The sequence below is a fragment of the Helobdella robusta genome, assembly GCF_000326865.2.
Source record: "Helobdella robusta unplaced genomic scaffold HELROscaffold_29, whole genome shotgun sequence".
Lineage (NCBI taxonomy): Eukaryota > Metazoa > Annelida > Clitellata > Rhynchobdellida > Glossiphoniidae > Helobdella > Helobdella robusta.
In genome coordinates, this window is record NW_008704475.1 from 2332567 (window position 1) to 2346103 (window position 13537).

Consider the following 13537-nt stretch of genomic DNA (forward strand, 5'->3'; position numbering starts at 1 on the left):
ATGTAAATGGAGGGTATTGAATACTACGTAAATAGGTGTTAATTTATGTTAATAACGCTAAATAAATGAATTAGAGTGTATTTAAACGCTAAATAAACAAATTGTTCTTCATGTTTAACTTTTTTTTATTAATTATTGATTTAGATAAATATATAACATGAATTAAAATTTTTTATTTCCAAAATGTAATGTTAGGACAACTTTTCAAAATTGATTGGCTTATTTAAAACTGAATATATAATAAAATTATAAAATTTAAATTCAAATTATAACAATTTCTAAAAAATATTTTTAAAAATATAGTAACCAAAATAATTTTATCGAACAAAAATGTAATTTTTAGAATATTTGAATTTTCGTCTTCCAAAGATCTATATCGCGACTTCCGAGTCATTTCATTTGGCGCTTTATATCGAGTTTGTTTATTTTGTAGTGCGTAATTTCTTTTTCTTTTTCTATCATGAATCAGGTAGACAGGGTTAACGCGTTGACGGTCGCGGATCTGGGCATGAAGGACGAACGGGAGACAAAGGAATAGCTCAGACTGAACGGGTTGTTGTATCAAGAAATGATTTGTGACAATTGCGGCAGTGATATGACTGAAATTGCGTATCAACCGGGCATCGATGGTGTAATTTGGCGCTGTCCTCTTCATGGCTGTCAAAAAAGAACCACCATACGGAAAGATTCCTTCTTTGAAAAGAGTCACGTTCAATTAAGCTTGCTGGTTCGTTTAATTTACTATTGGGCTTGGAGCACTCCGGTAAAAACAGCATGTCGCGAGTTGCAGCTGAGCACAAAGTCTGTAATTGATTGGTACAACTTTTGCCGTGACATTTGATCTACAAATGCGTGGATCAAGTTGTACCTATAGGTGGCCCAGGAACAATTGTTGAAATTGACGAGTCAAAAATTGTTAAGGCTAAATTTCAAAGAGGGAGAAACGTCAATTCGAGAGAAGGTTGGACTTTCGGCGGGATTGAACGAGGTACCAGACATTGCTTTATGGAGCAGGTTCAGGCCCGGGATGCACAAATGGTATTACCATTAATAGCAAAATGGATTGCACCAGGAACAACCATAGTTTCCGATGAATGGCGCGCCTACAGCCAGCTTGGGAATATGGGCTCAGAGGCGTCATTTGGGGGAGGCAGGGGTTGCCCCCCCAAGAAATCAAAACTCTTAATTTTTGCTGTACAAAATTATTATGACAAAATTGCAAACACTATAAAATAATTATATAAAATTATATAATTTATTATAATTATATATACAAAATATTGTGCTTTTTGAATTTTTAAATGTCAAGCGCTATACAATTTATTTCATTTGTTCCTACAATAATTCATGTTCTGTTTTAAAAAAAACCGTTGTGTTGTCGCCATATTAACTGTCGCGTTCGCTATAATTAATGTTATTTCGAGTTAGCTGGAAGTCAATTTATATCATTTTTTTAGATAAAGAGTGAAGGTGAGTTTGAATACAAATTGTTTCAGTTTCGTTAATAAATTTGATCAAACTACTAATCAATAATAAATGATTAAATTAAAATATCAATGATATAAAAAATATTTTAAATCATCAAGTTGGTAAGTCAAATAACAATAACTATTTTTTCTGGATATTGTAATAAATTTTATAAAAAGTTTAGATTATATTGTAGAAAGATGTCAGCTGGAAATGAATTACCAAAGAAAAAAATTAAACAAGCAAGGATGAATTTCTTTGTCTTGACTGAGGCAACCACATCAAATTCAAAAAACACCACAGACGGTATTTAAATTTAATTAACAATTGTACATTATTTTTGTAGAAAGTTATTATAAATAGTATTGATATTTGTAGATTGTAAGAGATATAACTCACAGTCAAAAGTGATGTTGGTAGAGGTAGCTGAACAAACAGAAGTTGCAATAGGCACCATGAAATCACAGGAGGTATGAGTATTCCTGGTAGACATATGATAAAATTATTAATCTCATTTCATTGGCTTTGTAATAGTGTTTAATGATTTTCTTTTCAGAGTTTTGCATCATCAGATGAAAAACTAGTTTGTGATATTTCATCTTCCCCAAATGTTGATCCCATCCAACCATCAATTGACTTTCCATACAGCAATGTCTTTAGCCATTTTATATTTAACTCGACAAGGTCTACCTCTAAGAGGACATAATAAAACAGAATCATCTGCAAACAAGGGAAACCTTATGGAATTGTTAGACACATTCACAGTTTTTGCTCCAGAACTTAAAAACAAGCTTCAACGTCGTTACGGTCATTACACTTGCCCTGAATACCAAAATGATATAATCCATTGTTTGGCGCAACAGTTGCGAATCAATATAGTAAAAAAAGTCAGGTATTGGTCAATACTTGTTAATGAAACCAAAGACGTATCCGGGAAGGAAACAGCTCAGTTACGTCATAAGATATGTTGATAATGGCGTCATCAATGAAAAACCACTTGGAGCGTATTACATGCATCAGGTAGATGCTCTTCATCTAACATCGTCTATCATTGATATTACTGATGAGTTTAAGTTGAATTGGAACCACCTTGTTGCTCAATGTTACGATGGAGCTTCAGTGATGAGTGGTGCACACTCCGGTGTCCAAGCCCGAATTAAGGAAAAAGCCCCACAAGTAATTTATGTTCACTGTCACGCACATCGCCTGAATTTGGTTTTAGTACAGACTGTTAGAAGCATCAGTGAGGTTAACGCACTTTTTTCAACAGTCCAACAGCTGTACGTATTTATATCTCAAAGCAATGTTCGTCATGAATTGTTCATGCAGATGCAAAAAAACAAAACCTTCAAATTCTCGAGCTTGAACGTCTAGTTGATACTCGTTGGTCCTATTGGTACCGATCAGTTCACAAAATTAAATTACGCATAGGGGCAATAATACAAACTTTCCTATTAATTGAAAACCAGAACGATAGTTTAGCGGCTGCAGAAGCTAGAGGCTTGCTTGTAAATATTAAACGTTGGAACTTTTGTGCTATTTTGATCAGCATGGATACAGTTCTGTCAACTGTCCACTGTCTTTCACAAGAACTACAAAAAAGCAACATTGACTACGTGGCAGCAAGTGGTTTAATTCAGGCTTGCAAAACCACATTTACAAAATTTCGTTCTGATGAGTCTTGGGAAGAAATAGCTAAACAGACTGACAAATTATGTGATATGATAGGTGTAGCACCTCAGGAAGAAAAAAATTTACGTAATTCAACCGTCAGTTCAATTTATGATGCATTTCATGTTTTGTCATCAGTTGGCATCAAACCCCAGAATGTTTACGTAAATCATTTAAAGTAGATGTGTTTTTTGCAACATTGGACAAAATGTTAAATGAATTTGATAAGCGGTTTACAGAAAATATTGAAGTCTTGAGAGCTACTTCAGTTTTCAATCCATGCCTTGAAAAAACATTTCTAAATGAAAAACTTATATACATTCTAGCTGACCACTACCAAACTGCAGGAATTGACAAACAAATCTTTGAATCAGAAATTAAAACAGCCAAAGCGCTTATAGATAATCAACCACAAAAACCAAACAACATTGAATTGCTTCACGACGTGTTGGCGGTAACACGTCGTGACGCATTTGGAGAATTGTTGTCGTCAATTAATATTGTTTTAACAATTCCTGTAGCAACAGCTTCAAATGAACGAATGTTTTCTACCCTCAGCCGAGTTAAAAATTATTTAAGAAGTAGTTGTGGTGATGAAAGACTAAGCGATCTGTTAGTTCTTTCATGTCTGACTGAAGACGCAAAAAACATAAATCTGTGGGAGGTGGTGACTGAATTTGCAAAAATGAAGCCTCGTAGATACCCACTGATCCATTAATTTAAATATTTCAAAAAATTGGATGCAGCTACCTACAGTTTTTATATTTTTTAATGTACTTATAACACTTACACTCAACTATAATAACAATGTTTATAATGAGAATAACGTTTTGGTACATTTTGGATTGCATTTATATATCATTATTGTCAAAGAAATCTTAAAAGCATTGATATATATATATATATATATATATATATATATACCACTGATATATATATATATATATAAGATTAAGATTATCGCTAATGCAATTATTAATAAAGATCACGGCGTTTCTTACAGTACTCAATCTATATGATAGTTTCTCGATTCTTCGAATAATTCTCCGATCTACCAAGCTTAACTTGTTAATGCTATTAACAAAATTCCTATTTACAGAAGATGTCATTATCTACATGTATGCATATAGTACAATTTCGACTACCTAGTCTCGTCAGTGCAACATTATAATAAATTTTACATTTTTAAAGTTTTTAAAATTTGTAAAGTTTTAAAATTACTAAATCATATATCCTATATATATCCTTTTTACAAAGAATTTAAAATTAAAATTATAAAAGTGTTAATTTTAAATTCTTTGCAAAAAGGATATATATAGGATATATAATTTAGTAATTTTAAAACTTTAAAAATTTTGAAATTTTAAAAACTTATATATATATATATATATATGTTACATGCTAAGTCATAGACCACATAAGTTCGCCCCCCCAACCAAAATCTGAAATGACGCCCCTGTATGGGCTACATCCATTGGACCGTTAATCATTTCCAAAATTTTTTTAATCAGAAAAATTCATTGGCTCACACGCAAAATGTGGAATCATTGTGGGCTAGATTGAAAAGAAAGATGAAATACAGGTATGGTACCTCGATAAACCTCAGGCCCACTCACTTGGCAGAATTTGTTTGGCGTGAACGTTATGGCCAGATGCCGTTTGGAAATATTATTGTCCACATCAGAAAAAAAAATAAACATCTGTTGATAAAGATGCTGATGGCGGTGATGATGATGACAACTAAACGGCCCTTTTCAGGGCCACCCCTCTGACAACTAAACGGCTTTTTTCAAGGCCATTCTTCTGAACGATGTCTACTCGCTAAGCAGGGCTCGAAAAAATATAATTTTAAACATCGTGGAAGTTTATAATAAAATAAGATATTACTTCCTAAACGCTTTCATTCAAATATTGTCAGTTAATTTTAGTGCCTACGCGTCACGATGCATGGAAGTATACTTTAATGCCTACGTGGTGAATTGTGTTTTTAAATGCTTGTAAAAAATGCACGGAACTTAATTTCAATGTCTACTAGTTAATTTACATGCTAAAACACTTTCAAATAGCTGCATGGAAGTTTATTTTAAGGCCTACCGTACGAAAGGATGCAACAATATGCATTTACTTTTATGCCTACAATGTATATAAACTTCTCATTAAAAGCATGCTGAAATTGCGATTTTAAACCTACAAAGTTATTAAATAATTGAGACAGTTAAAAACATGTTTTAATTTTATATTTTTAAAACCTATTTTCAGTATTTCATTTCAAATCATCAATCTAATAATAATTAACAGTACTAATATACATGTTAAAATACGTGCAAATAAAGGCATGGAAGTTTATTTTAATGCCTACATGTTAAGTTTCACATGTTAAAATTCATGCAAATAAATGCTTTAAGTTTATTTTAATGACTCATGTTAAGTTTTATAAGTTAAAATTCGTGCAGATATATGCTTAAAAGTTTATTTTAATACCTCATGTTAAGTTTTATATGTTAAAATTCGTGCAAATAAATGCATGGAAGTTTATTTTAATGTCAACTGCACATAACCATGCAAGCATGTGAGTTTACTTTAATAATGCCTACAATGTAAAAACTTTATCTTTAAATTTAAAAGCATACCGAAATTACGATTCTAACGCTACAAAGTTATTAAATAATTGATGACTGTTAAAAAGATGTTATATTTTACTATATTTAAAAATTATTTTCAGTATTTCACTTTAAAATTTAAATCATAAATAATTTTATAACTCTAATAATTAAGTCTTATTAATATCAATTAACTTATAGACATATTTACGCTTTAATCTACTCTCACTTCCACTTATTATCTCGAATTTTGTTTGCATTGACTTATAGACATATTTACGCTTTAACCTACTCTCACCTCCACTTATTATCTCGAATTTTGTTTACATTGAGGCCCTAAATGTAAAGTTTTGCCTAAACAACATTTGAGTTGCACTCTAAGTGATCGCTCAACAGGCATACTTATATAGGCATATACTCTTTAAATTTTAAAACATCGAGAATGTTTACAAAGCCCTTTCTAAAAATTTAAAAAATAATAATATTAATTGCAATTTTAAGAATAAGTGGGAAAAGCTTAACAATGTTTTGTTTAATTAAAAATACTTCACATGCTAAATTAATCCAACATTTACTTTTCAAAGGAAAAATATTTCATTTTTAATATTTCCGGCAAATGCAGTTATTTATGCATGAAGCTATTGTAAAAAAAAGTTAATTTAATGTTTAAAAGTTAGAAAAACTTTTACGGATAGTGTTTTTCATAAAAAATTGAATCCATTTAAATTTAACGCAAGTCCGTCCCAAACTTGTTGAAATTGTTGTCCGGTCAAAATTTAAATTTAAAATGGCAGTCAACAAGAAGTTTAAGTTAGCAACGCGGAATTTTAGATAAAAAATAATTGTATTTTCGAGCTGTCAAAAAAAATTAATATCATAATTAAAATTAATAAATAATCGACAATATTATATATATATTATGATGATTAAACAAATTTTTAGGATCTGGTGGGAGGGATACACTCCCGCACCCACCCCACTAGATCCGCCCACCGAGTTATAACAGCGCGATACATACTTCTACTGTGAGCTATAGTTAACAAACATAACTTTGTTATATTACATCTATAACAATAACCTAATAAATTATCTTATATTCAATCAATCAGTTTATAAAGCGCTATTTCCGCAGTGTTCAAAAGCGCTCCTCAATGAATTTTGCAAATAGATGAGTTTTGAGATACGCTCTGAACTTCGTAAGTGATGGAGTAGTCAGAGAAAGAGGTAGAGAATTCCAGAGAAAAGGACCAGAAAAACAAATGCAGATTTAGCAAGTGTTTAACGCGAGTTAAGAAAAAGAGAAAACAAGAGAGTAAGGACTTTTAGCAACGCTATAAATTTGAGAAGAAAAAGACATGCTAGAATTAAAAAAAGAGCCTAAATTATGAAACTTATAAGAAAGTGTTTTAGAATAAGGTAAGATATCAATAAAAGAAATAGTAACAGAGTGCTTAGATTTATCATAACATATTAGTTCAAATTGTGTTAATGTTTGGTTGGGATATAATTAAGGTTGTTATATTAATCAGATGATCCAAGCCATTTCTTCCTCTTCTTCAAATAATTTTGCCTTAAATAATAAGTTTCTTGGTTATACTGTAGAATTTTGTCAAATGACGTTCGAATTCCGCGCCACGCGGTCTAAAACCGCATCCGCACATCTACCCAAATTCTCATCTTGGCGGAACTTTTCCTGGGTCATTGATGTGACTTCATGTGGGCAAAAAGTCTAATTCTAGACAAACATCGACGATCACAGATTCCACAGACCTACACTCCTGTGCCGCTTCCATCCTGGGCCACCTATTTTCGCCGTTTCCTTCTGTCAACCAGAGCTGTGATTCGTGCCTGTTCAAAGGCAGAAACCGCCGCCTGTGAGTTCGATCTCAATTACGTACGCTGCTGGGCTTTAGTGCAGAATGTTTTTGGAACAAGTCCACACTTCTTCAAGTTTTCCTTCAGACCGTCCTTATATCTACGAACCGGGCCACTTGCAAGACGAGCACCCGAAGCCAGCTGTCCAAAGAAGACCTGTTTTGGAATTCTTGCATCCGACATGGGGACAACGTGTCCTGACCAGCAAAACTAAGCTTGGAGCAGCATTGCCTCAATACCCATTGTACCACATCTTTCCAATACCATGACATTTGACACTATCTTCCCATAGCTCAAAGACATTTCATGTAGAATTGATCGATCTTTCGTATGTGGCGTCGATAAGTCGTCCATGTTTCACAACCGTATAGCAACCATATATATTGTTGTTGTTGTGATGTACATGTACAGTGTAGGTAAGTGTCAATATATGTGTACGTACGAGTAAACTCAAAATGTTGTATATAATCTTGATCAGTTTTTAATCCAACTTTCCTTTGAGCTCCCGAATTGATATATAAAAATCGAAAATTAAAACAGTCTTATCGAAGTCTTTTTTTTATAGGTTTAAAAGCAGTTACATTAGTTACTGGTTTGCGTATTTGTGACCCCGTATGAAATAAGTCCAATCTAGTGCTTTATTTACACGTTGCGTTGAATAATTAAAGTAATAAGAAGCATTTTTCAAAATAATATAAAATCAAGAAAAAATATTTACAAAATTTGAAATAATGTGAAACATCAAATTCAAATTTTGTTCAGAGGTTGCAATCCAAGTATCTTCATACCATTTACCAAAACCTGCTTGGCGCATCTGAATAATACTATCCTGGCCTGAGAACATTCAAAATAAAATGTACATGTAACACAAAAATGTTACATCAAATTGACTTTAAATTGAACAACCATGTATAAACGTGCAGAGCATGTGACTGAATCACTGAAAAAAAAATTGTAAAACGTGAACGATGAAGTAGAGCAGTTGGCGAATGCAAGGCAACATTTGAACAAAGCAACAATAGAAAAATGCAGCATTTAAAATGTGCTACAAATGAACAATGCAGAAGATGAATAATGAAGCTGTTAAACAATGCAACTATTAAAAAATGCATGAGAACAAAGCAGCAGATGACCAATGCAACAGCTGACCAATGTAGCATATAAACAATGTAGCGGATAAACAATACAGCAGTATAGCAACGATATATATTGTTGCAGCAGTTGAACAAATCAACATTGGTACAATGCAACATTTGTATAATGCAACATTTGTACAATGTAACAGTTGAACAATGTAACAGGTGACCAGTGCAACAATTGAACATAACGACAGTTGACCAATGTAGCGGATAAACAAGGCAGCAGTTGTACAATGTGGCAGATAAACAAAGCAGCAGTTGAACAAAGCCACAGTTGAACAATGCAGCAGATGAACAATGCCACAATTTAACAATGCAACAGTTGAACAATGCAGCAGTTGAACAATGGAACAATGTAGCAAATGAACAATGCAGTAGTTGTACAATGTGGCAGATGAACAATGCAGCAGTTGAACAATGCAACAATTAAACATAGCGACAGTTGACCAATGTAGCGGATAAACAATGCAGCAGTTGTACAATGTGGCAGATGAACAATGCAGCAGTTGTACAATGTGGCAGATGAACAAAGCAGCAGTTGAACAAAGCCACAGTTGAACAATGCAGCAGATGAACAATGGAACAATGTAGCAAATGAACAATGCAGCAGTTGTACAATGTGGCAGATGAACAATGCAGTAGTTGAACAATGCAACAATTGAACATAGCGACAGTTGACCAATGTAGTGGATAAACAATAAAGCAGTTGAAAAATGCAGCAGTTGAACAATGCAACAGTTGAACAGTGCAGCAAATGAACAATGCAACAGTTGAACAATGCAGCTGTTGAACAATTCAACACTTAAACAATGCAACAGTTGAACAATGCAGCAGTTGAACAATGCAGCAGTTGACAAATGCAACAGTTGAACAATGCAACAATTGAACATAGCGACAGTTGACCAATGTAGCGGATAAATAATGCAGCAGTTGTACAATGTGGCATGAAGTATTTGGAAAAAGCAGTAGTTAAACAATGCAACAGTTGAACAATGCAACAATTGAACAATGCAACAATTGAACCTAGCAACCATTGACCAATGTTGCGGATAAACAATGCAGCAGTTGTACAATGTGGCAGATGAACAATGCAGCAGATGAACAATGCAGCAGTTGAACAAGGCAGCAGTTGAGCATAACAACAGTTGACCAATGTAGCGGATAAACAAGGCAGCAGTTGAACAATGCAGCAGTTGAACAATGTAACAATTGAACATAGCGACAGTTGACCAATGCAACATTTGTACAATGCAGCAGTTGAGCATAACAACAGTTGACCAATGTAGCGGATAAACAATGCAGCAGTAATACAAGTTGGCAGATGAACAATGCAGCAGTTGAACAATGCAGCAGTTGAACAAATTCAACAGTTGAACAATGCAACAATTGAACAATGCAACAATTGAACAATGCAACAATTGAACATAGCAACAGTTGACCAATGTTGCGGATGAACAATGCAGCAGCTGTACAATGTGGTAGATGAACAATGCAGCAGTTGAACAATGCAGCAGTTGAACAATGCAGCAGTTAAACAGTGCAACAATTGAACAATGTAACAATTGAACAATGCAACGGTTGAACATAGCAATAGTGGACGGATGAACAATGCAGCAGTTGTACAATGTGGCAGATGAACAATGATCAACAGTTGAGCAATGCAACAGTTGAACAATGCAGCAGTTGAGCATAACAACAGTTGACCAATGTAGCGGATAAACAATGCAGCAGTTGAACAATGCAGCAGTTGAACAATGCAACAATTGAACATAGCGACAGTTGACCAATGCAACATTTGTACAATGCAGCAGTTGAACAATGCAGCAGTTGAGTATAGCAACAGTTGACCAATGTAGCGGTTAAAAAATGCAGCAGTTGAGTATAGCAACAGTTGACCAATGTAGCGGTTAAAAAATGCAGCAGTTGTACAATGTGGCAGTTGAACAATGCAACAGTTGAACAATACAACAATTGAATATAGCGACAGTTGACCAATGCAGCAGTTGACCAATCCAGCAGTTGAGCATAACAACAGTTGACCAATGTAGCGGATAAACAATGCAGCAGGTATACAAGGTGGCAGATGAACAAAACAGCAGTTGAACAAATTCAACAGTTGAACAAATGCAACAATTGAACAATGCAACAATGCAGCAGTTATACAAGGTGGCAGATGAACAAAACAGCAGTTGAACAAATTCAACAGTTGAACAAATGCAGCAGTTGTACAATGTGGTAGATGAACAATGCAGCAGTTGACCAATGTTGCGGATGAACAATGCAGCAGTTGTACAATGTGGTAGATGAACAATGCAGCAGTTGAACAATGCATCAGTTGAACAATGCAACAATTGACCAATGCAACATTTGTACAATGCAGCAGTTGAACAATGCAACAATTGAACAATGCAGCAGTTGAACAATGCAACAATTGAACATAGCGACAGTTGACCAATGCAACATTTGTACAATGCAGCAGTTGAACAATGCAGCAGTTGAACAATGCAACAATTGAACATAGCGACAGTGCAACATTTGTACAATGCAGCAGTTGAACAATACAACAATTGAATATAGCAACAGTTGACCAATGCAGCTGTTGTGCAATGCAACATTTGTACAATGCAACAGTTAAACAATGCAGCAGTTGAAAAGTGCAGCAGTTGAACAATGCAACAATTGAATATAGCGACAGTTGTACAATGCAGCAGTTGAATATAGCGACAGTTGTACAATGCAGCAGTTGAACAATGCAGCAGTTGAACAATACAACAATTGAATATAGCGACAGTTGACCAATGCAGCTGTTGTGCAATGCAACATTTGTACAATGCAACAGTTGAACAATGCAACAATTGAACATAGCAACAGTTGACCAATGTAGCGGATAAACAATGCAGCAGTTGTACAATGTGATAGATGAACAATGCAACAGCTGATTATCGCAAAATTTGACCAATGCAGCAGTTGCAAATGTAGCAGCAAACGAACAATGTAATAGAAGAACAATGCACCAGAACAGTTGAATATTTCAACAAATAAAGTTACCTGAGCAACATCTTCGGCCTGTCCTAACACTTTCAACTGAGTGTGGGCGAGGTTCACCAGACGACTGATAAATTATTGAATTTACGAAATTATTAATGCTAATACTAATAATAATGAAAATGTACCGTGTACTATTGTCAATTTTTTTATCCATTCCTTATAACTGAATCCTGAAAGAAAAACGTATCTGCTTCAAACACAGACTTGTTTAAACTGTTATTTCAATTCAAACAGTAATAGAACTAATGAATTTTTCGTGAATCACATGAATATCGCGCGATTGCCAGTAATTAACATCCCAACTCGGCCACTAAACCACCAACTCAACTCCATAATCCACAACTCCAACCACCCCTGCTCTATGAAATCCTTCAACCTTTATATATTCCTCAGTTTGGTCGTAAAATCGTGATTTACAACCATAGAAATTAAACAAAAAATAAACAATAGATTTTACAATTCAATTGTAAAATAATAAAATAATCACTGAATACAATAATAATAATAATAACAATAGTAATAATAATAATAATAATAATAATAGCAACATAAAAAAAACAATATTCTTCTTATTATTAAAATGTATTATGTATTTATCTATTAAATATGTATTGCAACATAAAAATCGACATTATTATTCAAAGTTTCTGATGCAACAATTTCTTGTGAAACCGACCCGAGATTGAAGAGATAATGAACCAGGTGGCATGCTTCAAACTGTACGTAGGACTTTGTCAGTACGTCATCGAACCTGCGGTTGTTTCATGTATTTGTGCCGAGTAGGTACGTGCCTCGTTAGTATTTGTTTAATTTAACAAATCAATGCAGCTAAAAATCTGGTAGTACGGTAACGAACATTGAATGAATGAATGAACGAACTACTGAAAAAATTGATTGTTCATGGGATGACGGATTGATTGATCGTTCCTGAGACAACTCACCTAGCCAAATGTTGGCACATCTTCAGAACGACATCTTCAGAGAGCAGTGAGGCATCGTATGAACTAGCGTCCTTACAATAATCTGCTGCTCTTTCTAACAAACTGATGTGTTGTTAGTGTTGTTGGTATTATGTTGTTGATATTTTGTTGTTGTCGATGTTGTTGTTGTTGTGGTGTAGTTAGTGTTGTTGTTGATGAAGTTGTGTAGTTAGTGTGGTGTTGTTGTTGATGTTGCGTCATTGAAGCTGTTTCGTTGATAATATTTTGAATGATTATTTTAACATAGAGAACAACATAAAACCGAAAGGAACATACCAACACGCAAAATGCACAAGGTAAAACGAAGATGTTCAAGATATAAACAAAATTTAAAAAAATGTAGGAAATAATAAAAATAAAAAATACATAAATATTTAGAAACAGGATGTTGATTTAAATTGGATCTGCTACTGGGTTAACAAACAAATTTGATTTTATTTGGTTGGTTTATCAATTAATTTGATAGCAAGCATTTGCAGCAGTGGTCTTCAACCCATTACTCACCAAGTCACCACTCCCTTTTGTAAATTTTTTCTAAACAAAAAATTCCCAGCGCCTCCCTATCAAACACGGGTACAGAAACTTGAAGCAAAAGTAAATTTAAGAAATATTTATTTAAAAGCATAGTTTATATATATATATATATATATATATATATATATATATATTTAGGAACGAGGTTTTCAGAAATGCAAATTTCATTGAAATTGTTTGCCCATTTTGCATTAATTAACTTCTTTATAAGACATTCAACGAG

General features: G+C 33.7%; 2 protein-coding genes across 2 annotated transcripts; one reads left to right on the forward strand and one right to left on the reverse strand.

Annotated features, from left to right (window-relative positions):
* Positions 1–3580: 3580 nt before the first annotated feature.
* Positions 3581–3838, forward strand: HELRODRAFT_153277 (hypothetical protein; the record flags this gene model as incomplete). Its single annotated transcript, XM_009020913.1, has 1 exon — positions 3581–3838. A coding segment is annotated over one exon (258 nt), but the record flags the coding sequence as incomplete, so codon positions are not given.
* A 5340-nt stretch (positions 3839–9178) lies between these two features.
* Positions 9179–11391, reverse strand: HELRODRAFT_81165 (hypothetical protein; the record flags this gene model as incomplete). Its single annotated transcript, XM_009020914.1, has 2 exons — positions 9179–9535; positions 11062–11391. Coding segments are annotated over 2 exons (687 nt in total), but the record flags the coding sequence as incomplete, so codon positions are not given.
* Between the last annotated feature and the right edge of the window lie 2146 nt (positions 11392–13537).